This window comes from Paralichthys olivaceus, chromosome 10, assembly GCF_024713975.1.
Source record: "Paralichthys olivaceus isolate ysfri-2021 chromosome 10, ASM2471397v2, whole genome shotgun sequence".
NCBI classification, from domain to species: domain Eukaryota; kingdom Metazoa; phylum Chordata; class Actinopteri; order Pleuronectiformes; family Paralichthyidae; genus Paralichthys; species Paralichthys olivaceus.
The window spans coordinates 14,737,034-14,764,261 of record NC_091102.1 but is presented as its reverse complement, the minus strand read 5'-3'; the positions used below and the strand labels follow the sequence as shown (position 1 = coordinate 14,764,261).

The window sequence follows — 27,228 nt, the reverse complement described above, 5'->3', positions numbered from 1 at the left end:
ACTACAGCTGTGTGTTAAGCTGGAACTGCAACGTCTTCCTATTACTGGTGATAATAGGTTGGAATAAAAGTGGGATCCTTCTTCCCTGGTTTTCAGAATAGACATACAACACCATCCTCACAACAGCAAGTTTGATACATAGACAGAAGGAACTATGTGTCACAAACTAAAGGAACTAACTAACAGACTCACTGACTGTGATGCTTTCCATTCCTATAAGACCGAGGTGACGCACGTCCCATTAATTTATTTTATTATATAGTCTGCAATTTATGTTATGTAAAATGCTATGTAAATAAAGTGTATTATTATTATTATTTAAATATATTTGTGAATCTCAAGAACAACCAGCTGGAAAGTCTGCAGTCTCTTTGCTGGCCACAAGGGGGAGGCATTATATTAGAATATGGTAGCCATCCTGTCCAGTCATATTAAACAGCAGAATGCTTGCACAATGAAATATGGTGTTGCAGTATGTCATATCAACAGTCACTTACAAATATACAGATAATCAGAGAGTTATCATTTGTGATATTACTTCTACTCCTTTCACACACAGCCACTATAGCAACGTCACACACCATATCATCACTCAGAAAATCAGTATTAAAAACAGGGGGACGTCAATCAGCTGAGGACTGTTTATTATTGATGGTTGAGACAGAGCGAGACAGAGAAAGAAACAGCGTACAAATACTGGTCATACCATCAGAGATGCATGTAAATATGTGACACACACAAACTGTGTATTATCTCCCTGGCATACAGTACACCCTCTCACTTGACTCATCCACAATGTTTTTCCATCAACACATCATGTGCCCTCTTGGAGGCAGTAAAGAAATAGTAGTTCTATTCCAAGTACTTGAGTGGGAGTAATGTAATGAGGATTTCTCCACCATTGGCTCTCACAATCGTTAACCAAATGTTGGCTATGGTGTAGGTGTGAGATGGGTTGCTAATGGATGCAAGGAAAATAAATCAATAATACTTACTCCAAAAATTGAAGGCTTGTGCATGAAGATCAATTAATGTTGCAGAATTGTATATAAGCGGTAACTCTATGTTTTAAAACTCTTTGGGGCGAAATATGTTTTATATTTTTCCCCAAGTTTATTTTTCATAGTAAAGTGTCAAGTGTCAAGTGTTAATTAATTACTGATTTGGTCCCAGATCATAAAACATTTTCTTCACACTTAAGGCATTCTTATATATTCATCTATAAAAAAGCATTTTACTAGCAAGGACCACGCTTCAACATTATATGATTTAAAGGTTTGAAATTGATATATCGGATGTTGAGGAGAAATGAATGGACGAGGAATGAAAGGGTAGGCGTGAAGAAGCGTCTCATAGGCTGGTCTGAGAAGATGCACTTGTGACCAGGCAAAGGCAGACCTAGAGTGTGGAAGGAAGAAAGATAAAGGGATAAGCGAAAGAGGAGGATGGTAGCGATGAGAGACTGAGGATGAAGGCTGAGGGGAGGGATAAGGGAAGGAGGATGAAGGGATGAGGGACCGAGGATGAGGTGATGAGGGAAACATAATGGAGGGATGCAGATTGGGATGAGACAAGAAAGGATGGAGGGATGTGGCTAGGGATGAGGGAAGAAGGATGAAGGAATGCGGGTAGGGATGAAGAAAGGAGGATGAAGGGATAAGGGAAGTGGAATGAAGGGATGAGGGAAGGAGGATGGAAGAGGGTAGAGATGAGGGAAGGAGGATGAATGAGGAAAGGAGGATGAAGGGATGAGGGAAATGGGATGAAGGGATGAGGAAAGTAGGATGAAGGGAGGAGGATGAATGAGGGTAGGGATGAGGAAAGGAGGATGAAGGATTGAGGGAAGTGGGATGAAGGGATGAGGGAAGTAGGATGAAGGAAGGAGGATGGATGAGGGTAGGGATGAGGAAAGGAGGATGAAGGATTGAGGGAAGTGGGATGAAGGGATGAGGGAAGGAGGGTGGATGAGGGTAGGGATTAGGAGAGGAGGATGAAGGGATGAGGGAAGTGGGATGAATGGATGAGGGTAGGGATAAGGGAAGGAGGATGAAAAGGAAGATACGGAGACGAACAGAGCTTGATGGGTCGACCTGGTATATTGAGGCTGAACAGGTGAGAGGTGTGGTTGAGCAGTGGCCCTGCTCCTGAACCTAAGTTAACTAGTTCACTTCATTCAATGAGTCCACTTGTTGTGAAGTTCATGAAAAGCAAGCGATAACTTCCCATTTTTTTCGGAGTATCTAATTAATTATGTCATCATCATAACTACCACTGAATACACACCACATTCAATGCTTCTGTTAATGATCACTGTGACGGTCAGTCAAAAACAACATGGCCACAGAAAAATCACAACCTGGTCTGCTGTGGTATTTCACACATTTATTTCAGCCAGCCGATAGAAGGGAGAACATTACATGGGACAGACATAATGTGTGAGCTATTTCAAGACCTTTAAATGGAGCTGATCACCAAACGATCTGAACACAGACCTCAAAAGGCCAGCAATGGCCCATTCTCTAAAAAAATCCCACATGTCGATGTCCCCTCACACATGCACACAGATTAACATCAAGGAGATCTCAGGCTGTTCTATAAATAGCATGGCGTGGATTTAAATGCGGAGCCTTGCTGCGGAGCTCATTGCTGAGCAAGTGACATTAAGGCGGTCAAAATGCCTCGTGGACTGTCTTGAATCCTTTTCTGAGATGATTCTCTCCCAGGTACATTGAAGCCACCACTTAATCAGTCGTCAATCTCTGGCCACCAGCTAGTTAGTCTGTATCCTCTCAGTTTTGTGTAGATGGTGTATGGGCACCATTTTGTGCAATTGTAACAATCAGAGGTAATGACTGCACCTAACAAGTCTTTGGAAAGCTTTTTTGAAGTCTTCATTAAAGATGGTGTAGATGAGAGGGTTGATCAGTGAGTTGAGATAGCCCAACCACGTCAGAAAGTCGGCCATCTCCATTGACGTACTGCAAGCACTGCAGGTGTTGACGATGACCTCCTTAACAAAAAATGGCAACCAGCAGATGACAAAGGCGCCTATTATCAACCCCAATGTGGAAGCCGCTTTGCGCTCCCGTGAGCCAGAGATCCGTGGTCCTTGGTAAAACTGGCTCCGGCGTGACTCACTGCGCGACTCTTGTCGGCGTGACTTGGAATGGAAAGCTCTCGCCGAGGCACGCACCCGCTCGCGTGGAGGTTCCTCGGTTGAGGGTTCAGAGGTAGACTTTTCTGGTGGACTTATGGGCTCTGGACTCCGAGGCCCCCCATCAACATGACCATCTCCAGCAGGGTAGGATGAGGGGATCATGCTCCCATTGGTCATGCATGAGTGACGGCTGGCTCGGCTGGCCTCTCTACGCATATAGAGGGTCTGTGCAGCCCGGTAGATTTTGTAGTAGAGGATGAGGATGAGCAGCAGGGGGATGTAAAAAGCTCCAAGGGTGGAATACAAGGTAAAAGCCATGTGATGGTGAATGATGATGCACTGGTCTTCGTGGTCTGCGTCCCCGCTGTAGTGCCGCCACAGTAGAGGAGGAAGTGAGATTAGGGTGGACAAGAGCCACACCAGTGCTACCATCGCACCAGCCCTGGCCCCTGTGCGTTTGCGAGAGTACTCTACTGCATCAGTGATGGCCCGGTAACGGTCGATGGCGATCGCTGCAAGGTGCAGGATGGAGCATGTGCAACAGGTGATATCCACACTCAACCAGATGGTGCACACCACCTGGCCCATGACCCACTTCTCTTTCTGGATGTAGACAATGCTGAAGGGCATGACCAGAACCGCCACCAGCAGGTCGGTCACTGCTAATGAGCAGATGAGGTAGTTGGCTGGGTGGTGCAACTTGCGGGTCACTGCGATAGCTGTGATCACCAGGCAGTTGAAGAATGTCGTCAGGATAGCCAGTACAGACAGGGTCAGTGTGAGCAGGGTCTTACTGGGAGGAAGTTTATTGGTATCCAGTGAGTCATAACCACCGCTGCTTGTAGCAAACACCCCTTCAGTGGAATTGGGGAAATCCATTCTGCAAGCAGAAGGCAAAGATGTGTGCGTTAGATATAAAGGAAGCTAAGGGAAACCTTGCTGTTTAAAAATGCTTTATTTGTTTTTTTTCATCTCTTCATAATGGAATTTAAAAAGTCAACTTTTAAACATGCTGCTAAATTCACTTCTGTTATTTTTCCCCTCCGCCTCTATTTTAAAACATTCATAGCCAGTGATTTTGCTTTCTGAACTTCATACATAAAACATGTCAGAGCGGATGAAAGGAAGGTTTTCATTCAGAATGTGCCGTTTAAAGATAGTAGACTTTGAAGGGCTCGAGACTGTTCAATGTCTCGGGACATGAAATGGTTGGCGGAGCTTTGACAATCTTTACTTAAATTTGCCCACGGAAGTTTACCTGACTATACGGCCTGTAGCTCAGGACTAGTTGCATCCAATTGGTTCAGTGTGCAGCAGAAGGTCTGCTCTGATCTGCCCCGCCCACCAGCTCTGCCATCGCATTTCCCGGTCACTCACCAACACCTGGGAGGGAGGGAGGGAGGGAGGGAGGGTACAGGAGAGAGAAATCGTGAGTGAAAGAGAGAAAGGGAAAAAAAAACTTGAAGATGCGGCCAAGGACAAGCAGTTACACAACAGAAAAAAATCACTGCAGATGCAGTTAAACACACACACACACACACCAAAATTAGGGTAATCGTGAATAGAAATTAATTGACCATTAATTTAGAAACAGCCACCATTAAATCAAAAAAGCTCAGGTATGACTGCCATTACCGCTCTTGTCCACTCGCATTGCATTGCTCAGTATCCTGAAGACATGAGTGGGAACTGTTGCTATAGAAACACAAGGAGTACAATAGTTTTTACTTAATGTGGTGATGGAGCAGAGGCAGCCAACTCTTGACTGTCAGGTCTCTGCTGAGACCGTTCCATTCCCAGATGGTATGGTCCGCGGGCAGGTGGGTGGGTGAATGGGGCTCTGAGATTACATGACAGCTGAGAGAGGTGAGAGATTTCAATTCAGTTAACTATCACACAAGGCAAAGTGCCTGCTTATATATTGTATGTGGTAAACTGTCGCCTCACAGCCAGAAGGTCCCTAGTCTGAAATCCCAGTTCCCAGTATGAGGTTGCATGTTCTCCCCGTGTCTGTGTGGGTTTTCTCCTGGTTCTTGAGCTTTCTCCCACAGTCCAAAGACCTGCTGATTGTCTTCAGGTTGCTTGGAAACTCTAAATTGTCTGTAGGTGTGAATGTGAGATTTGTTTGTCTCTGTATGTCCCTGTGATATGCTGGGGACCTGTTCAGGAAGTACCCCGCCTCTTGTCCAATGTCAGCTGGGACTGGCTCCAGTTCCTCCCCATCCCTTAAATGATAAGCGCTATAGTTGATGGATGGATGGACGGATGGATGTTGGACCATAGCAAGGACGCTGAAGGTAGGAGTGCTGAGGCTGATGCAGCACCCTCTACTGATGAGGGGTTGTAACAACAAGCTCAAAGTTTAACTAAACTTATGTGATGGATGAATTTAGATGCAGTTTCTGATGTTAGCGTCCCTGGTCCATAGCTACACCATCACTGGTGGAACATCTCTTTATTATGAAAAGATCCAGATAGAATCAGATATAAAATCTAGGTGAAACTGTGGCATTTAAATCGCCATCACAATATTGACCATCTTATATAATATGCAGGTGAAATTCACAAAGAGCAGTGCAGAGGCATATGACTGTATTGTTTTAAGACCTCATTCAGTGGTGTGGGCACATGCCACCCCTGTACCAGACTGATTCATGTGCATCATCTCTGAAAAAATATTTCACTGTCCAAAATAAATCACATTTGTGCTGGTTATAACACATGTTGACACACTTAATCTTATGCATTAACTATTTGTTACTGTGACTTTTAGTGTCTTTGTACTTCTTCTAGTCGATAAAGACAATACCAATCATTCTTTTGTGTTCTGAGGCAGTTCTGTGCTTCTTTCCATTTACCCTCAGATCAAAATGGAGGAAAGTGTTACTTAATATGCAGATTACTTTGCACAGATAGATAGATGATAATTACTGCTCCACTTCTGCAGCACTCTCAGGTTTGCATCTGAAAACAGCTCCTCCTGTCAGCGTTTCTTGCACAAATGTATGGTTTAATATTAACAGTTTGGGCATGCTGAAGTGCAGTGTGTGTCTGTGCATACATGTAGTTTGTAAATTTGGCAACTGACGACATGAGTTGCGTCAGCCCTGTCATTATATGCAACAAAGAAATCATGTGCTTTTATCTTGCAACGCTCTAAAACATAGGCTCTCTGCTCAAGGCCGTATGAAGATCAGCTCCAGTGAGAATCTGCTCTGTGCTTCACTCAGAGAAAAACCCAGTGCCCTCACATGAATTCAGTGAGCAGGGAAAACAGCTTCAGTTTTTAAGCTGTTGCTAGTGGTCTTTTCATTATGTATAAGGTGAGATAACAGATAACCAGCACCTGATAACTGCTTTCTAATGTTTAGTGGGTTTCATTCTTATTTACACAGCATTCAAATAACTGTACACATTTAAAAAAAAAAAAAAAAAAAATACAAGGTCATTATGTGGCACCAGATTCAGGTTGTGCAGATAACAGGACGGCTGACAAAGCAGGGACATGTTGGAAATATTTAAATATTTCCTCGACTTCCAGAGATGAAGACAGATTATTCTCTGCACACACGCACTTGCACAAGCGACTTCACTCTGATTTCCAGGGCGCACCCAAAAGCGCCAGGCAGGGAAACTGCACGTGCCGAGTGGAGTCGCATAATCTCTGAGATGTTGAGAGCTGGAATAGAAAATGAGTAGCAACACAAGAGGCCACCACAACTCAATGTTTATCTATTTTCATCTGCTGTATCTGTTTAATTTGGTGGACAGAAAAAACAATATAGAGCAAGGGATGCTCTCTGAGGTGATAAAATATTGTTTTTGTCCTGATTTACTGAGCAGAAGCATATTTTCTTCAGAAGTTAAAGTAAATATTAATTTTAGCTTTCTAAAAGAGAAAAGCACCCCGCACAAAAACACAATACATGACATACTAGTGTGGATTTTTAGGAAATGGTAATAGCATGGGATGACACGATTAAGTAAAGGGCTCGCTGTAGGATTATTCACTTCTACTGAACATTTCCATAATGTTCCAATGTTCCAGCACTCATTAATTTTTAATCACATTTTGACAGATGAGGGTATTTTATGCAGATCAGAAACCGCTAGCAAGAAAATGTAGATCGATATCAAGGATGAATAAGAAGCAAAGTATTTTGGATAACAATAACTCATACACTCATACACACTGACATGCGTGTCATGACAGGGAGATATCATCCCCGTCGCTTTGAGAGGGCTAAACTACTGTCATGTCAATTTTACAGCAGTCGCCATTTCGCACTTATTGACCTGTGTCCTCATTTCAAGCTCGACTGGATTGGTTCATGCGTGTCAATGCTGGGGTTTCACTGCACAAGCAGATGCACACGCATGTCGCCTTCATCTCTCTGTACCTGCTTCATGCAGATAGAAGTATTAGCTCGAGAGATGCCCCCCGAGGACTGAATTTGATGGAAATGGTTCATGCACTCACGGAGTCCAAACACGGCCGTGCAAGAGTATTGTAGGGACAGGCAGGAGAAATGAAAAGAGAAGAGGAAGATGTTGTTTTACTTCAATTTTTTGCATTTCAAGAATAAATTAAAAGGTAAAGAAAAAATCAACATGTTGAATTTATGAGTATAAAGTCGACATGTTAAGAATAAAATTGAAATTACAGAAATTAGAATAAAATCTAAATGTCAAGATAAAAATCTCAATGTTGAGGAAAAAGTCAAACTGCATTAGTGGCAAATGTTTTTTAAAATTTTGCACATCAAGTATAAGGTTGAAATGTTGAGAATAAATTTGAAATTAAGAGAATAAAGTGGACATTTTGAGAATAAATTTGAAATTACAAGAATAAAATCAAAATATCAAACCACATTAGAGGAGAACTTAAATTTCAGGGCTGAAGTCAAACTTTTAAGAGTATATCAAACTAACATTAGCACATGTGACTGCCAAAATGCCTTTTGTTGATGAATCTGTGAAACTGTTCTTCAGAATCAGTTTTAGTATCAAGGGAATTCACTCTCTTGTAACAGAAACACTGTGGTGATCAGGTATTTGAAGAAACTAAAACCACACATGCTTGGAAAGATTGAACACATAGTTGTCAGTCACCTCCCTCTGGATTTGATGGATCGTATTTAGTTGGAGTTTATTCTCAAAATGTAAAAGGTATTAAATCTTCTTTCTCTCTTTTTTTTCCTTACGCCTGTCCCTAATCCGTACATGGCAGATGGTGTATTATTATAATTATCCAGCTTGTTGTGCACCCCTAAGAAAATAGAATTTGTGCACTGGACATGGTTCTTGTTTTACCACAGTCAGCGTTGTGTTTGAGTTGTTTTAACCAGCTTCAGTTGAAGAAATACGTTGCACACACCTGGATGTTTTTGTCTTAGCGTATTTTGTCTGCAACATCACTTTTGGTTATATCAAGTTTCGAGCAAAATGGTTTAAGGCATTTTGTTATATGCTTTGCTAAATACAGAATTTTCTCAGAAGGTGCTAAATGTGGTCTCTTGCCGGGAGCGGTTGTTTGTGGAGGTGGTGATAAACGTCAGTTGCCAAGAGCTCCAGCCATCTTTGCGATTGCAAGACAAGAGGTTTACAATACGGCCTCTGGGCAATGCTATACTTCTTCATCCTCTCATGCTGAACCGAGGCCTCACCAGACGCTGGTGACTCACTAACATAAAGTACTATTGAAGACAGCCTCGGTTAGCTGGTATTCTAATTATAGCAGAGGGGCAAGGAAGTGATAGAAATAGAAGTTAAGCAATGGTTAATATTGGTGTTGCTTTGCACTGCTTGACAAGTAAAGGATTGAAGTTTCATACTGGACTCCCACAGTTTCCTCTAAACTGATAGTTAAACTCATGTAACTGCAAACAATGGATACATAGCAATCGTAAAACTATTTATTTAACATCTTTAAAAGTTAAACCATGGAACAAAAGATGTTACCTGCTTAATAAAAAAGTTAATGTTAAGTGTATCTGCACTCTAGAGCTCAACTTTCAACATCACACTTGTATAAGTTGTGTACTGGACCCTGATTGGCTTCTGTAATCACACAAAGTCCTGCTCGTACATGCACAACCTAAAGTCTGATTTAACATGAGCAAGGCCTTCGAATGTCCGAGTCTCCACATACACCATTCTGCATAGTGAAGGCTAAACATCCAAGTAACAATTAGCAAAACAATCTATTGTATTTGTGGGGCAGATGGTGCCTTGAATTAGGTTTTGTGCAGACTTTAGAAATAATCATCTATCAGTATCAAAGCTGATGTACGTCTGAGCCTCTCTCTCTCATCTGTCGTCTGCATACAAACATTTCTTGTTATATGTCTCTCTGAGGTGAATACATTTTTTAGACAGAGGTTTCCAGGAATTAAATGCACAGGGTGTTAAAAAGTCTTAAATTCATTAGTCAGTATTTTAGGCCCCTAAAAATCATAAATTCACTAAAATGTTATTTATTAAGTCTTAAATTCTTAAAGTCTTAGTGTAATTTGTATTGTATCCTTGTGTCTTCTTTCTCAACAAGACAGATACAAACATGCTGTAATAAAACTACAAACCAGACCATTTGTGGAACTGATAAGTCTATGGATACTGTCTCTGCCTTGTATTTTGTGAGATAACATGGGGTTTCAAGTGTTATCTCTACTTGGCTTCTTCACTTTATCCTTGATTATGTGGAAGTGGAAGTCATTCTGGGACTCTGATATTCTTTTATGTCTGTCTAAGTATAAGTATGGTCTTAAAAAGTCTTGAATTTAACTTGTAGAAACCCTGATGCACTAATAACCCAAACTTCAATATTGTGCACATGTGGAGCTTGAACTGACTAACTTGACACACAAGGCAGCTGTTACACTGTCTACATTACAAAAGACAAACATACAGTACATATGTCTGATAATCTTGTGACTACATGCGACTGTAGAGCTTATTTACAGGATGTGCCAGTTGGCTCGTTATCATCTCTGCTGTTAAACATGAGTAGAAGAGAGAAGAAGGTAAAGACCAAATTTACAGAGTTGAAATTTGCATAAAGACAAATGAATTTCTGCAGTACATGTAAATTGAGTGCAGGTCACGAAGCGAACAGAGCAATCTGTCGAAGCGACTGCAGCACTTGGAGACAGAAGCACAAAAACACCTTTGTCTTGTTGCAGATGATGGCAAGGATCCCTCACTCACTGCTAAACAGGCTGAGATCAGTTTTTGTCCAGTTGTGCATCAGTAATACAGAGAGACTGCACAGAGGAGGTGGTATTTTGCTTGACTGGAGTATAATCACCATCTGTCACCGAACAACAAAAACAGCCAATGGTTGGTGTCGCTTCGAGAAAGTGAAGCCAAGTAATGAGACTGACTGATCCCCAGTACAACACAGTAACCCCATTATCATTTCTAGTCACTAATAGCCTAGCACAGTTTAAATGTAACTTCACCAACACTGCTCATACTAAGAGATTTCACCAGCAAACATTAATGCTGTAATATGTGATACAGCCAGTAGGCAATTTGTAAGGTGATGACAGGGGTGTAGAGGATGTGCAGGAAAGAAACAGTCTGATTAGTTATTCTACACAATCAAGAGTTTGCTCAAGACACACACTTTAGATCCACATCGACCAAACAGGTGTAATGCGATTAAGGCAATAAACACCGTAAAGCATTCTGTGCTGAGTTTCAAATGATTGGGTGCGTGTTTAGAGGAGCCTGGCATCCACCGTTTCATTTGAGGGCATTTCCATTCAATTGATCGAGTCCCTTTGAAGGCAGCATGACTGGTACCATGTTTGATTTCCAGTGTTTAATGTGAAAGTGCAGCATCAAAGCATTATATCATTAAACATTCTGCTCCACAGTTCAGCTTAATGAAAGCACAGAGCCCTACACACCAGTTGGCTTTAAATCAACACACTGCAAAATAACCACACAATCCTCTGTGGGTCGAGGAGATGGCAGTCGCACACATCTGGATCTCCACAGCATCATTGTGTCAGTGCTGGACAATGGTCTGGCTGCACACATTACCATTCTGCTGTGGAGGGAAAAACGCACAGTGCCATGTGTTTACTTTTTTAACCAATCACAATCGTCTTGGACAGCGCTGAGCCCAGGATGCAGCAACACTGCCCCTTTGGACTATTTGTACATACATTGCATAAGGAGGCGATCCCTGTTATATAATCCCCTCATTGGAAACACATATACACAGTTGCAAGAAAAATTACTTTTCTCTGCAACACTGAACATCCTGACAACACAACAGCCGAGTCTTACCCATCCTGTGTTCTCAACGGGTTACTGAGGGACACAGTTGAGTATTCTTTATACTAGTGTGGTACATTCTCAGACCATTATAAACTTATGTAGACCTGCAGTCATACAGGTGGAGTACCTGGATAAAAACCCTCGTAAACACAGGGAGAAAATAACAGGAATGCAGGGTAGCCAGTAAGGTAAACGCAGTTAACCTATACTGTAGGGCCTATAGTGACATCATGTCATCAAAGCCTTTAGTCTATAGCTCCTTGCAGTTACATGGAGTATATATTAGATTTGTCTCCAAAAACATGAAAGCTTAAATGATTGATTCAGTTATTATTCCGCCTACTGGTACATTTCTTCATTTTCTGTGCTTATTCATACTGAATGTCACTTATTTAATTGTGGCCCACATTGATTTTAATAATTTATACTCCTTTAAATGTGTTTTGACAACAGCCACTGCTTCCATTATGGAAAACTGTCATTAATTACTGTGAGCAGCTCCCTGTGTGCTGGAGCAGAAATAAAAAAAAAAGTCAACCAGATATCGTTTAGCTTGGTGTGAGAGGTGAGTGAGTTTAACCATGCCTGGTTTTGCCTTTCTCGCATGATGCAGTTGAGAAGAATATTTTTTTAATGTATCTTTAGAAAAATGCAGATCATCTCTCTCAACTCCTGCACGTCAGCAGTGTAGGATGGGAACCTTTACACCAACAGCACCTTCACACAGATAAGGAAAAGAAAAGTCCAGCTACTGAATGATGAGCTTGACGGGATCATTTAGAAGAGAAAAATATAATTTTAAGGTCAAAACAATATGATTAGTCCATCACATGGTCTGTGCTATTTACTACTGCCTACAGTAAGTACCAGGAAAAAAGTGGGAAAATGTTATCTTCCTTCAAATTAGGGCTAGGGAGCAATGTGGTGTTATGACTTAATGAGAGTATTTATTTAAATATTTAACATGTTGCATGTGCAGTTGGATATAATTAATGGCCTGATACCAAAATGTTACAGCTACTGGGGTTGTTAATCGTGCTGATAACATGGAAAGGTAAGGTCACAGTAAATTAAAAATGTAACTCCACTGGAAAAGGAATCAAGATTGAAAAACTTCTGAGGAAAATATTAGCAGCTCAACAGATGAAAAGAGCAAGTGGCTTGCCTCTTTCTGAACATCATGGCTCCTTAACCCTGAGAAACATCAACACATGCTGCCACGTACACAACATATGTATGCGGTATGACACCGCCCGGCAACAAAGTTGTTTCTGCAAAATGCGTTGGCAAAACACGGCCACAGACCCCATCCAGCCCACAGAGACGCATTTTCCTGCATTTGGAGTTAAATTTCTTGGATTGGAATCGATATAAAGGAAGTCTATTTCTTCGAAAAAATCCACAATTAGTTGTGTATTTCCTTATATTTTGTGGTAGATTTGCTTGGCTTAGTTAGACTCAACCATAATTAATGAACAGAAACAAACATGATAAATAGAGCTGCAGCAGTGTGAGTTATAATTCTCTGTGATCTCAGCACTATGGGTAAACACTTTAATTGCAGTGTGGAGATAAAAGAGGACAAATGTCTATAAATACTGCATTTCTGAATATACAATGCTTCTTTACATGGACCTCCCATTTAATTACAGTCCTTTGATTCAAAGTTAATATCACAAATACTCATTAATGAATAAACAACAAACATCGAGCCTTTGCAGCTACTTCTGCACGTGAACGCCATTTATATAAAGATGGGCCTCATGACTGCTTCCCTTGAGTGAAGGCAAAGCAAAACCTTAACTTTCAATTGTCACCTAAAGTGAATCTCATAAACCTTGCCTCATCCATGGTAGTGTATGGGACATGGACCAAACTAAAAAGTAAGAGTACACATCAAATACATTTTCTCCAAGATGGTTAATGTTAAGTCTTGTCTTATCACACTGTTGTATGTCCAACAAAAGTTTGGTTTGATTAGTTATTTAATGCTATAAAATCGGGAAAATGTATGATTGTCAGCAGAGACTGACTTGCGATTGGTTGATCCATCCCTGATCACTACTGCACAGACTCCAGCAGTGTCTCAATTCAGGTGCTGCAGCCTGAAGAGGCTGTATTTGAAGACTGATTGCGTCACAGTCTGTCCCATTTCAGAGGCTCCCTAACAGGTGGACTCTACCCAGCCCAAACTTTCCCAGGATTCATTGCACATTGGCGATGAACCATTTTTCAACGAGGTAAATGACGCCGGTCACTGACATTTGATCTTTTATGTCATCATGCTCTCACGTGTCGACCCACCGGAACAGCAGTACACATTAAATATAACATTTTTATTTGCTAGTTGACAGCAATAAGGGCAAGTGACAGCGATTACAGAAATCCTCTGTAGACCAGACCTCCTCAATTTGGTTTGACCTTCAAGGCCTACACTGCCCACAAAGACCACCTCCTTGTGAGCTAAGGAGACCACTTTCTCCGCAGGATGTAACCCCTGAGATTAGACACTAACGGCTCCAAATGCACAAGATGGCAGCGTTCGTCTCGAGGATATTCTTGTGTGGAGTAAAATAGAATGGAACAACTGTAATTCATACACATGTACTCGCTCTATCGCACATACATGCATATAATTAAACTTAGATGTTTTAATTATATTTATGAATGGTAAACAGTTTTACTCCATTTAAACACCCTTATGCTCTATGTCACATAGCATAAATAATCCCTAAACACTAAATACTGACTAATCAGCCACATGGATTTAATTAAAGTGCACCTTATGCATAGTTCCTCAAACCTGCAGGAGCTAATATCCTCTGCCAGTGTTCACTTATTTCCACAAGAGTTACTTGGTAATGAGGGAACCTTAGTGTAAATGGTAATGACAATGAAACAGATGGCTAAACTGATGGGTGGTCCATGTGGAGAAAAAAAAAAACACAAGCACACACTCTTTATGTAGAACTGCAATACTCATAGTCGTTTAATGGCATGTCCTCTTTTATCCCACCACTGGAATTCTGTTTTATTCTGACATCAAGGAAACATCTGCACGATGATAATGATGATTTAGATGTTTATTGATTTTAAAAAGCATGCAGCTGTCAGGGCTGATGGCTCAAATGTCCTTCGAATATCAGCAGAAGAAAGATATAAAAAAAACAAAAACTCCCTCATTCCAACAACACAAAATATAATTGTCGTGACATAAACATGACATTGCTGGTGTGTGGCTCTCTACACTGCATCAAGAGTTTGCTTGGAAACAGAGCCATCGTGTTTCAGTAAGTCTCCTTGGAGTTGTTTGGTGCATATCAAGGTTGTGCTGGCAGAAGTCACCCCCTCATGCTGTGGAGAAATTCATTAAAATGAAGTTTGAAAAAAAGCACTTTCTTGGTACACGTACTGTATATGATATTTGAAGGTAACTCTGTTTTTGTGAGAGGGGGTATGGAGAACTTGTTGTGAAAGGCACTGACGCTTTGTAGCATATATTAGAAGCATGCCGATAGAAAAACATGATAAACCCTTTATGAAAAACTAAATGAAATTACTGAATTCCCCCTTTGATTCGCTGCTGACTCAAGCTGCAGGCTCTTCACTGTTGGAAACAGATGAATGATTAGAACCTGCAAGGTAAAGGAAAAACGCTTTGAACGCTACAGCCTGCAGCGATTGAAATGTGCTTAAGAATGTCTATCTTAGCCACGGGGGTTGAATAAATCACAAATTACTTATTGGATTACAGATTTCTGGCTACATCAGAACTAATTTTCAGCAGGTATTAAGCTCTGGAACAAACTCTGAGTGCATTAGTCTTTGCTCGGATCATCACCAGCCGTGCCCACAGCAGATGTACGGAAAATGTTCGATGAGAAGCGGGCCAGGTGGTGGAGGATATGGGGGGTAGGACTGGTATTTAGAACACATCAGTTACCATAAATATGGATTTGGAAAGTACACTGAACTGTTATATGTGTCAGTAAATGCAATATGCAAATGCGATAGAGCTCAACAGTGTGGTTCCAGAAGTAAAAAATCAAATTTTCATTACCAGCCAAATTAGCTTGACCATCCATGGTAGGCTTACCACAAGCCAGATTGTGAAATGATGTTTTACAAGTCTATATCAGCGACTTTTTAAGAAAAACATTAATTCGCTCGGTACGTTAACCACAGAGCAACCACAATTTCTAACATGTTTTGAATTTATTTTGAGTTGAGGAAAAGAGTCCAATGGAGTGAAAATCACGAAAGCAAGGTTACATTTAAAAGGAAGTGCATTGGAGGTCACTGAAAGAGATCATTTGCAATGGTGATGTACACTGTCTTGTGCCTTTACCTTTTTTTAGAGATGTAGGATAGTCTAGCTCGAAGGTCAAACAAAATCAAAGGCAGCCCCACTCTGCAAACGTCTTGTTGGTTCTGAGGTGAAGAGTTTGACATAGAGTGCTGACCAAAACGCTAAGTAACAAGAAAAATTGAAAAAGGGGAAAATAAACAATCAAACTATACAACTCAGAGAAAAGGCATATGCTGATGGCAACAGAGCTTCTTCTATATTTTGGAACAACACAATTCAGCTGCTTCAATAGGGTGTTTACACCTTCAGCCAGAACCACAATGAGCAGGTAACTAGGCACAGTATTCTTTCCTCAAGAAAAGAAAACCCTTTTACTTGGTTTGTCTCAGTGATGTCATCCGTGACATCATCAACAGTACCTTAAAAACTCCCGGGCTGCACCATCTCATGCATGATCCTGCATGGTGGGTTGGAACAGAGAAACACATGGTACATATACTGAACAATCAAACAAACGTTTAACCTGCAACATAAGGAACTAAAATAACTCATAGTTGTGAGTTTACTTTTATCTACCCCTGATCTTGTACGTGAACATGCCAACACAAACAAACCTGGGATAGTAAGTAATGCGGTGTTAGAAAGGTAATGTTAAATTATCGTACAATGAACTTGTATTGAATGACTGTGTTGAAACTAATGCTTGCAATGTCAAATGTGGTCAAAAGATGTCAGGGACAAATGCTGAGTGAGGCGGGGTTGCAACAAGAATCGAATGCTTTATGGTCTTGATTCATCACGTAGCTGGTCGGCCCATCCCATGCTTAAAAATTAAAAGACTTCTCTTAAACGTCAACAGAGGAATGAATGGAAAATAATGCAATACAAATTTATCGAAGTAACTTGACTGTTTTAGTAATTTGTTGCACCAATGCCTACTTTTGAGTTGCTGAAATTGTACGTTTTTGAATTGGTTCACTTATTAAATATATAAATTTAGAAAAGTTTGGATGTTGAAAGATGAAACCCTGCACTGATACCTGTATCTGAGAGAAGCCATAGACTTCTCGTATAATCCTTTTGTGAACTATAAAATATGTATAGTGTCTATTAAATGTAAGTTCATATCCCATCCATCACTTTTAGAGCTTTTACATATAAGTAGTCTTCATTTAGACAGATCAGAGCTTTTTGCTCCAGACCTACATGTTGGAGAAGTACATTTTAAATATGAAGAAGCATTATTAGTACTGAATTGATTAATATGAAATATGAAATTGCTTTAAAGGTGTAATTAATTGTGTATTTTATATAATTTGCTTTAATTTGCTTTCTCCTTTTGAACCTATGTTAAGTGTCTGTTTAAATAAAGCACTATATAAATAGTTGTTGTTTATTATTATTATAGGTAGAAGCCACATGTCATACAGTAATATAGTTTTGTTTATATAAATTCTATATAGCAGATATTTGGGTTAAAGTGCCTCTTATTCTTATTCTCCTCCACTGTTTTAATATGTCACACAACATTGGATTGTTTCCTTCTTCCTCTGTTTGTATGATAATGACAAAGATGTATTTGAAATGTCAGAGTCGGAGTTGATACATTATTGGATTATCACCATGTTAACAGGCTCTCAGCTACTTTAGCAACATGTCATTCCTGCAGACTGGAGGCATCTCCTAATGAACAAGATGGTTTTGAATGTGAGAGTGAGGTTCTACTTTCCTCAGAGAGAAAAGAGGAGATATGGTGCATGATAGATGAAAACAAAGGGTGACTATGGACATTTGCCTTTTATCCACATCAATATACTTAGCTTATTTCTTTACTTATATTGTTTTTATTCTTTGTTATTGTAACTTTGGAAAATAATTTTCTTTGGGAATAATATAGTTCTATCTTGTCTTAAATGAAGGTAGTTTTTGCAAAAAATAGGTAAATAATAATATATGTATAATAAACATATTATTGTTGATTTCTTGCTCAAGTTCAAATATTGCAGGTAACTTATAAGGAACCTGCAACTTTTTTTTACTTATTGCGTATTTAATTTAATGACCTCACTTTAGTGTTTACATGTATTAAATTCTACTTTGGAATTACTTTGGAGTGTCTTGTTCGTTATTGCTTCTGGGATTTCATACTCAAAACTGTTGATGAAATGACGAAAATAACATTATATCTCATCAATCAGTCATAAAACCACTTAAGGAATCGTCTGAAGAGATTGTGGTAATTTAATGATATTAGTGTAATTGTAAATAAGACAAAGAGGAAGTCAGTTAATGGAGGCTTCTTGTAAATCAAACATCGACCCAACCCTTTCGGATCAGAAATGCAATTATCCACTCATTTAATCATGTCAGACAGCAAGCCTCAAAAATAATACATATGTGGAAATGCTTATCAATTTCTTCCCTAATGCATCATCCATTTGTTTATTTATCTCACACCAAACCTTTATTAGCTTATTAAATCCCTGCCCATCATCGGTACTGCTATGTGCCCTGGATTTTTCTGAGGAGTCCGTTGTTTTACATTTTCCAAACAAACTCACAGTTCAATCTATATTTAAAAAATATTTCCTGAACTGGTTTTGCTGTACTTGCTTTGTATTTAAAGTATTTTGCTATTATTTGAAGAAAATCTAGAAGATTTGCGATCAAGACTTATTGTACTGTGTCAGCGTGTCAGCGTTCCAGCATAGATCCACGGAGCAATATAACTGGGCCTAAAAGCTCAGATAAGATATACGAATGCATGAAACAAAAGTGGCAATTTTCCCAACAGTAACGCTACATGGAAATACAAAACCTTGCTCTATATTTTTATACACACACACCTTCCAATACATATAGCATAAACCACTGAATGACTTTACTGTATTTATATTTAACTTCTCTTATTTTATCAGCCACTCAAATGATTTTACTACACAAGTCATTCACCCATTCTTACACACACGCATCGCTTCTATACTCTTACTACTACACTTTTTCCATCACACATCATTCACACAACAAGCAACTGAGGGTGTCTGCAGTTCGGGCTGGGCAATACAACAATATCTGAAGTGTTGTGCAGGCACAGAGAGGAGGTATAACACATAATTGGTTTAGCTCAGATTTGTCTGTTGTTTTGCTGTTTATAAAGTGTTTGTCATCCTCTACATTTAAGGACGAGTTTAAAACCAGAAAATCGTCGTTAAAATTTTAAAGAAATACTGTGACATTCATCATGAAAATTATCTATAGTATCCTACAAATCTATCTATAATTTTATCCAAGAAACGTCCCTATCTTCAGGGTCTTGCCCAAAAACACCTAACTGGAGGAGCTGGGGATCAAATTACTGACCTCCCGCTCTACCTCCGGAGCCACAATCGCGCAAGACACAAAGCGATTTGGTACACATTGCAAGAAGTTCATAATATTCAGTTACTGTAAGGCATAAATCACAGACAATCACACACAACTGCTCATACAACCTGCATCTACAGCCCTCCTACACATCCAGTACAAAGTTAACAGCTATAAAAGTAGATGAGATGAGGTCACTGCAAATTCTCATGAGATGAGTAATGGACAAATGCGGCACAATCAAGTGTATATTTTTTTTTATAACAGTCTTACACATGTGACTCACTTGAGGCACTTAAATTGTTCACATCGTTTTTACAATGTCGCATCATGTACTGCTTATTTATCAAGCTTTCAAAGTTGATTTAACAGTTTGGTCCTTAATAGTCAATGAAGAAGTCCTACAATGACTTGTGTCTCCCTCTGAAACTGAGTTAAGTGGAATTACAGGCAGAGGGAATTGATTGACCTTTTAACTGGAACTGCAAAGAGCCTCGAGGGATAAAGCAAATGGGAAATTTGTATTCAAACCTGTTTGGCCTTTTAATAAGACAGCGCGGAACTGATTTTTAAAGTACATAACCATTCAAGGCTGGACTCACTACAATGTCCCCATGAGTCCTTGCTCGATCCCTTATTCACCAAGCAATAGCCAAACAAAGCTCTGATCTTTGACTTCTTGCAACACATTCAGAAAATAAACCTTCATTGTTTTGTGTTTAAAACAAAGTGCTGTTTACCCAGAAATAAGCACAAAAACAAACATAATCTAAGGCCATCAAAGAGTCAGCCACTCCATCTTTCATCGAAACTTCAGGCTAATGTTAGAGGGGAAAACTGTTTTGTGTTAAATCCTTAAAGAAAAGAGTTGGTATTTCAACCACCAGCTTTCATTAGATGTCAAGTTTGTAATAATGCAAGGTTTTGAGATGAGTCCTTGATGCAGACCTTATTCTAAAGGCATTGCCCTGCTGCTAGATCCTTCCGAGAAACTGATTATTTTATACCATCTTAGCAACTTGATTTTAATGCTGGTGATGTTGATCAGTCAGGCTACCTGTCCTTCAAAGGCTGCAATGAAATGCTTCACTTAGGCGTAACCCCTCACCTGAATTTTCTCCTGTTTCTTGTGTTCTTCATACATGTAAGGGGCAAACTTTGGAAAATGTTCAGACCCCATGAGCCGGAGTTTGTGTCTCAAAACGGCTCTAATGTGTCTTTAGCAGCCTCTTTGTGACTGTTGTTTTGTTCTGGTGATGATTTATTATTGATGAATGTATTAGCATTTAACTGATGGAACAGCAGTTACAAGATACTGGATTTCACAGGATTTGTTGATAATATTTAGGATTTACTCTCATCTATTTAGAAAAACCTTGGTGATAAAATGGAAAGAGACTGTCCCCTAAAGAAGTCCTCAGTAGTTATCATAGAGCGAGAAAATCCATATATGCCTGAGGTCGAAATGGATAACTAACTTCTTACAAGTTGGTGGTTTCCAGGCTCCATTCAACACCCAGTGTTAATTTACCGTGTGTCTTTAGTGTAACTATGGCAACATATGTCCCTAGTCAATTTACCCTGAACATCATTGTTTTTGTGCCTAACCCTAACCAAACCTTTACCATAGTATTGTTGTATCATAAATCAGATTTGGGGGAGTTGTTGATTGTAAATGTTTGACTTTACCAGAGATGAATAGGGACAAAACTCACATTTATTTTTGCTGTTAAAAGCTTACGTCCCTAACTGGGTCATTGCAGGGTAGTTTGCATGACCACTAAAGTAAACACCTTACATTAACTTATACAAGATTAAATGAAAATGATTGGGTGTTGCATATAAGACTACATCTTAATGGTGAGGTAAAGGTTAGCAAGTTTGCTTTATTCATAATGCAAAGTTATGTAATAAGTACAATATAGTGGAAAAGCCTTGGGTGTCCAATAGCTCTCTTTATGCAACGTGGAACTTTGTATTTGAAAAACATAGCGCAATGACTTAGCAGCTTTTGTAACTGGCTTTGCCCTTATTCTTAAAGTTAATAAGATTTATTTTGTTTACATAGTTGAGGTAGAGCAGCATTAATTTTCTATAAGAGGAGACAGGAGACTAGGAGGAGAATGTAAATGTCCTGGCTGCCCTTCAGGTTTCTAAAGGACTCAACTTTGTGGGATGTGTCTATGGTGCCGTCCCTGAACTGGGACTTACCTGCTCACACTCTCACGACACGCTTTGCATCATAGAGCCAAAGTCACAAACAGTATGTCCTTCACTTCACCTATTTGTTTTATGGAATGTTCGGGACATCGGAGCCTGTGGGTGTCACTGTCTGGGCTTTAGGCTTTTACTCTCGTTCCAATAAGAGTCAGTTTCACATAGGGGGCCAAAGGGAGAGTCCATCTCTCAAACATGGGCCACTCTATTAGATGTGCCCAGTTGATGGATGATCTCTTCAGGTCCACTTCAGCCCCTAAAGGTTAAGAAGCTATGGCTACTAGTTCACCTTTACAAAGTCAGTTACTTTTTGTCTAGAATTCATTTCTGCTAACAAGACGAAGTTCCATCAAATTGGTGCTCCCTCCATCTGTCTTATTCTGTTGCAGTGTATTCTCTCTCGCAAACACGCACACACAAACAAGAATCCCCGTGGTAGTGTTGTTATGTTTGCTTTATGCCGTCTTGGGTTTGAAGACCTCTCAAATGTCTTCAAATATCTATGAAAAAAAACAATGAGAGCTGTCTAGCATTTGCATACTTTGGGCAAGTAACATTGGCGAAAAAACTCTCATCTGAATTCTCGTCTGTCATGGATTGGTGACAATTAATTAAACACTGATTCCTGGAGGCAATGGGTATTTTAACATAGCACAGAAGCACACATACACAGTTCTTTTCAGAACAGACACATACACCTAGAGCTCCAAAAGACCCTTTTTTCATTGTTCGACTTAAAAAGGTGAGATGTATATAGACAGATTTTTATAGAGGCTCTCACCTCTGTGACATGTGAGTGAAAAACTATACTTTGGATATCTGTCTGGGTTTTATGAGAAGCCGGGGGGGAACAGAAAGACCTCAAGGGCAGAATCGGTTAAAAGGTCTTTCTTAAATAAGCCCATTTCTTTTTCTTTTTTTGAAAAACTGTTCTTGTCTCATCAATCTAATTCGCATGGTCGGACTATAAGAGAGGAACATTTCAGACTCAAACAGCATCTGTACTAATGAAATGACGCTCTGAAATAAAGACAGCTCTGTCACAGGGAAGGACAAACTGAGATTTAAGAGGAGCAAGCAAGGAAGCACAAGTTAAAAAAAAATTCTCATCCACTCAAAGAACAAAAAGGCTTTCCAATTTGTAGGTGTCGGCATTATTTGATTGAATCTGTAGTGCAAACAGCTTACAGCAGTAACGGCAAAACCAGCAACATAAAAACACAGTGGGCATAATTAAATATATCGAGCTGTGTAGGTTCTTCGTGTATCAGCTATATAAACTATAAATATTAAAAAGCTTTTAACATTCAAACAAGGTGTTACATCAGATCTATATAGCATATATAAGGAAAAAAGAATTGGGAAACAAGTGGCCAAATTAAGTTTTCTCCACCAGTTGGCTGGGCTCAGAATTAAGCCATTTTCACACATGAAGTCCAGATTAAGTCCAGACAATGGGACCCGGACTTTCACTGGTAGTTCTTAAAACTTGCAGTCTTCCGAGTGGACATCTTCTTCCGTGTCTTCTACATGTATGTCACATGTTATAAATGTAATCAACATGCCCACGCTCTGGTGTTGAATCCTGGATATTGAGGTTTGGGTTTTCACATACTGCCCCTCTGGATAATTTAAGGACATTATCCAGAGTTCAGCGCATGTCTAAAAGCAGCTTTGGAGATGAGGTGAAGAGTTCAGACATCCAGAGGGAGCACTGAGTGGAACCTCTGCTCCTTCACACCACAGTTGAGGTGATTTGGATACCCAACCAAGATGCAGGGAACCTTTTATTGGAGGACACCCTGGGGTAGACCCAGAACTCACAAGAGAGATTACATATCCCATCTGGCCAGGGGACGCCTTGGTTACCCTCAGGGGGCACTGGAAGGTGTGGCTGGGGAGAGGGAAGTCTGGAATATCTACTCTCCGCTACTCAAGCTGGATGGATGGATGAATGAATGGATGAGTGGAGGGATGGATAAATTCCGAATGGCTGGTCACCGCAGTGATATAAAAAGTGGATCTGTGCAGCCCTGCCTGCCCCCATTAAAAACGATAAACTTTCAATTCACCACTGAGATCCCTCAGGCTATAAACATTATTAATTTACCTGAACGCATCATTGCGGCCCATTATAAACACGGGGGAAAAAACTTGTTAATATCATTGGAAGAAAAAGCAAACATGTCCTCTATACTTTCAGATTGGCTGTCACAAGTTGCAATTCAGCACTCACAGATTCTTCTCATCTCTCTTTCTCTACGCCTCAGAACTATTTTTTACCTCTCCATTTTGGGATGTGCAAATATTGAAAACGCACATTAAAAGTGTGAACAGATGCTTTTATCTTTTCGTTATTGGACTAACCATAATGCTCTCTGGGAGAATTAGTGGAAAGCTTCTGTGAATGATTGACATGTGCATGTGTTATTTTCCCATCGCACCCTATTTTGTGGTTTTTCAATTTGCTGATACTAAATGCTCCTCTCCCTGTTAAGCACATGTCCTATCTTGTGAGAAGTGAAGATCATTTTAATTCTTGCTATCAAGTCTGTGAAGGTAGCACATCTGTCTCTGTCTCAAATGGACACTAATGCCATTTCTTTACAACTCACTACAACTGAATGTCTTAGCTTCAGAGATATTAAAGTGTAATGGTCATCACATTAGGCCATTAAGGTAGGTAATATAGTTACTGATGTATCCTGTCTCCAATTATGTCATGCATATGATGGAGTGGTGCTGTTATACCACTCTGTCCACACTATGTTCATTTTGTAAAATATCTCTGTCTAGACGAGAACGCAAATCTGAATACAAATGCTCAAACAAGCATGCCGGGCCAGTAAGTGTCTATAAAGTCGATATCTACGATCCCTCAAATACCAGAGAAGAACGCTGTTTCAAGTAATGTTGGGCAGGGCAGACGCCTGTGAATGTTGTCAGTGTGATGCAGTGATGATACATTTTGCAGTGCAGTGTATAGAAACTGGTATGTAGACTCAGTTGTTGTTGGTGTTTCTGGCACATGCTCATTACATAAAGCAACATTGGGCACACGTATGCACGAGTTATGAAATCATAGTTTCCCAAATGCTCTGTTTTACACATGAATACACAGATTTTGCACAGGATGAGCCTCCACTACATCCTGCTCTGTGGCTTCATATCATCCCCAACGTGTCCTCGGTTTGACCACTCATCGATGGTGTCCATTATTTTTTTCTTTCAAAGATAATTCTCCCCCCTGGTAATTAAGAACCATAGGTTAATGTGCTTCCTTGTCCAAAAGGAGCCCAGTGTGAAGACCTCTTTCAATATTTCACGTCATTAAATGAAAAGGGTTTTTCAACACTGCCCTGCACTGCGAGATAATTCTCTGCTTTATTGTGCGTCAATTAAAAACCCTCGTTTAACCATTGCAGTGACACTACGCATAGACCAGCCCACCATCCTGATAATTACATCAGTGTTAAGTGCCAACGCATAGGTAGGAAGAGAGGTGGTGGATGGGTGTGTAGATTGTCCAACTTTCATGCAGTAGTCCAGTGCAATTCTGCAATTTAATTTACTGTAGTCACGAGCGTTCCCCATCCTTAACCAAGTGTTTTTTCACTTAAATACAACCATAACTGTTGCTCATCTTTTGAAAGCATGGTATTTAACCTCACCCTTAACCATACTACTGTTGCCATGCACAGAATACTAACAAAACCATCTGCTATTGGCATTCTTTTCTGGCACACAGCCAGTGTATGTGTGTGTGTGTGTGTGTGTGTGTGTGTGTGTGTGTTTGTGTGCTCAGCCATGGGAATGCACATAGAAAAAGCATGCAAGTCACTCACCCCTGTGATTCCCTCACTGTATCTCTACCACACCAATACTGACGCCGAAAACAAATGCTCCAACACACACAAGCACACACCGTCTTTCTCCCATTATTTCTACCACACACACACATATACCTTCTGGATCACACATGGTGATGATGTCCTGGGCTTGATCCTCTTTGGCTTGGCCCATCAGTGTTTCCTAAGTGGACTCTCTCATCAAAGAACCATTGCAGCAAAACTGGTTCCCAGTTAGATCCCACCACCACGTTGGTGACTTTGAGTCAGGTCTACCAACAGATTCTGAGCTCAACATGCAACAGAATAGTGGTACATCGGGCATTCCCACACACACACACACACACACACACACACGCAACCACTAGTGATGCTTTGCTCTCAAATCGACCCCATGTAAGAAGAGGAATCTCCTCATAATTACTACCTATTAATGAACCAGGTCCAGGCAATAGGCAGTCAATAGAAACCAGTCTAACACTAATCACAGCAGGTACCTGCATTCTGTTACATAATTAAAACCACCCCTTGATTATTAGTCATTGTCTTGAATCTGAGAAAAACAATGATTGGAGCATGTTCATAAAAAAATTAGATCATGCATTCCTGCATAAAATCCCACATTATTCTGGAAGTGAATTCCGCCCTGACTTTATCATATCATAAGCATTGGAATAGTTCTGCTGTGCACAAAGGTGCAGGCACAGCCCACAGAGACAATGAGTTCAATAAGGAAGCAATTAATTAACACGGCAGCAGCATATTAATGCCCAAATTAATTAAACACAATACACATGACTGTCCAGTAACTAAACAATTTCAGGTCCATGAGCTGCCCGGTCAGACTCCACACTCCTCCTCAGTTTAACCCGCCTGGGGGGGGGGAAATGAACTCACCCAGCTTCCGTGGATATAAAAGACAGGAGAACGGCAGGCAGCGAGAGAAGAATATGACATCCCCCACTTCTGCCCATTCACGGTACCGCGACGCTCACACCGACACCCGGTTGGTGTGTGGATGGAGAGAGAGCGCGTGTGAGAGAGAGTGGAGGGGGAGGGGGGAGGGGGGGAGAAGCAAAGCGGGAGCGCGCTTGCTGGCCACAGACAGAGCATGAGAGAGGTGCGTCAGTACAAGAAGGAGGTGTGAGGACAGACATGAGATAATAACAGCTCTGCTCTCACCAGAACAACCACATCATTGTTTTCTGCAGCAGCATCATCTGTCAAACTTCACCTGATCTGAGGTCCAGCATGTGTCTGTGTGTGACCCATGATATGAGTCTCCTTCGGGGTTATTTCCCTAATTTGAGATTAAATAATAATAATAATAAAATATGACATTTCATTAACTCTCATATATGGATACACTGTATATACATTTTATTTTTTTTCGAACTACCACAAAATTATTTCAAACTGTGAAATTATTTACTTTACTTTTCCTCATACAAGCTACTACATCCCTTTGTAATCAATCCACTGTCTACAATGATGAGTCGTGAATATAAACGTGACTATCTAAGAATGACTATTTAAGCTTTTACACTTTACGGCCACTGTTTCACGTGTTTCAGTGGAAAGGGTGAAGTGTTTGAGTCCACAAAACACTTTGAGTTTCAGGGGTAAACAGCGTTGCAGCCAAATCTAATACAATTGAATGAAATGGTGACCACTTCAAACGTAAAAAACCAACAGAAAAAAAACATGCGAGCAGTGATGGTTTCTGTCATTTTAGCAAGTTCTTATCACATTGATGTTTGTTCAAGTCATTTTTCCTGTGAGTTTGGATTTAATCAGTTATTTGATGCTATGAAAATGGGTTGAAACATCATGATTGGCAGCTGAGGCTGACTAATGACTGGTCAAGCCTTGATTTGATGGTATTTTGCTATCGTGGCTCTGCCCCCTGATCGCTATTGTGCAGAATAATTTTGAAATATGTGGATTGAAGTGGAAATGTATCTTTCATCCTTTTCTTTCACCATTACTTGTATTATTTATCTGCTTTCTTTGATTTTCCATTTTTTATCATACAATTTGCTGTA

The 27,228-nt window shown here is 40.2% G+C and overlaps 1 protein-coding gene across 1 annotated transcript; it reads right to left on the bottom strand.

Annotated features, from left to right (window-relative positions):
* Nucleotides 1-1,841: 1,841 nt before the first annotated feature.
* On the bottom strand, nucleotides 1,842-26,194 carry htr1fa (5-hydroxytryptamine (serotonin) receptor 1Fa). The gene is made up of 3 exons (XM_020089876.2): nucleotides 26,081-26,194; nucleotides 4,416-4,540; nucleotides 1,842-4,037 (listed from the first exon to the last, which is right to left on the bottom strand). Exon 3 carries the CDS (start codon nucleotides 4,034-4,036, stop codon nucleotides 2,840-2,842), a length of 1,197 nt encoding a protein of 398 aa, XP_019945435.1. The 5' UTR covers nucleotide 4,037; nucleotides 4,416-4,540; nucleotides 26,081-26,194; the 3' UTR covers nucleotides 1,842-2,839.
* Nucleotides 26,195-27,228: the final 1,034 nt, after the last annotated feature.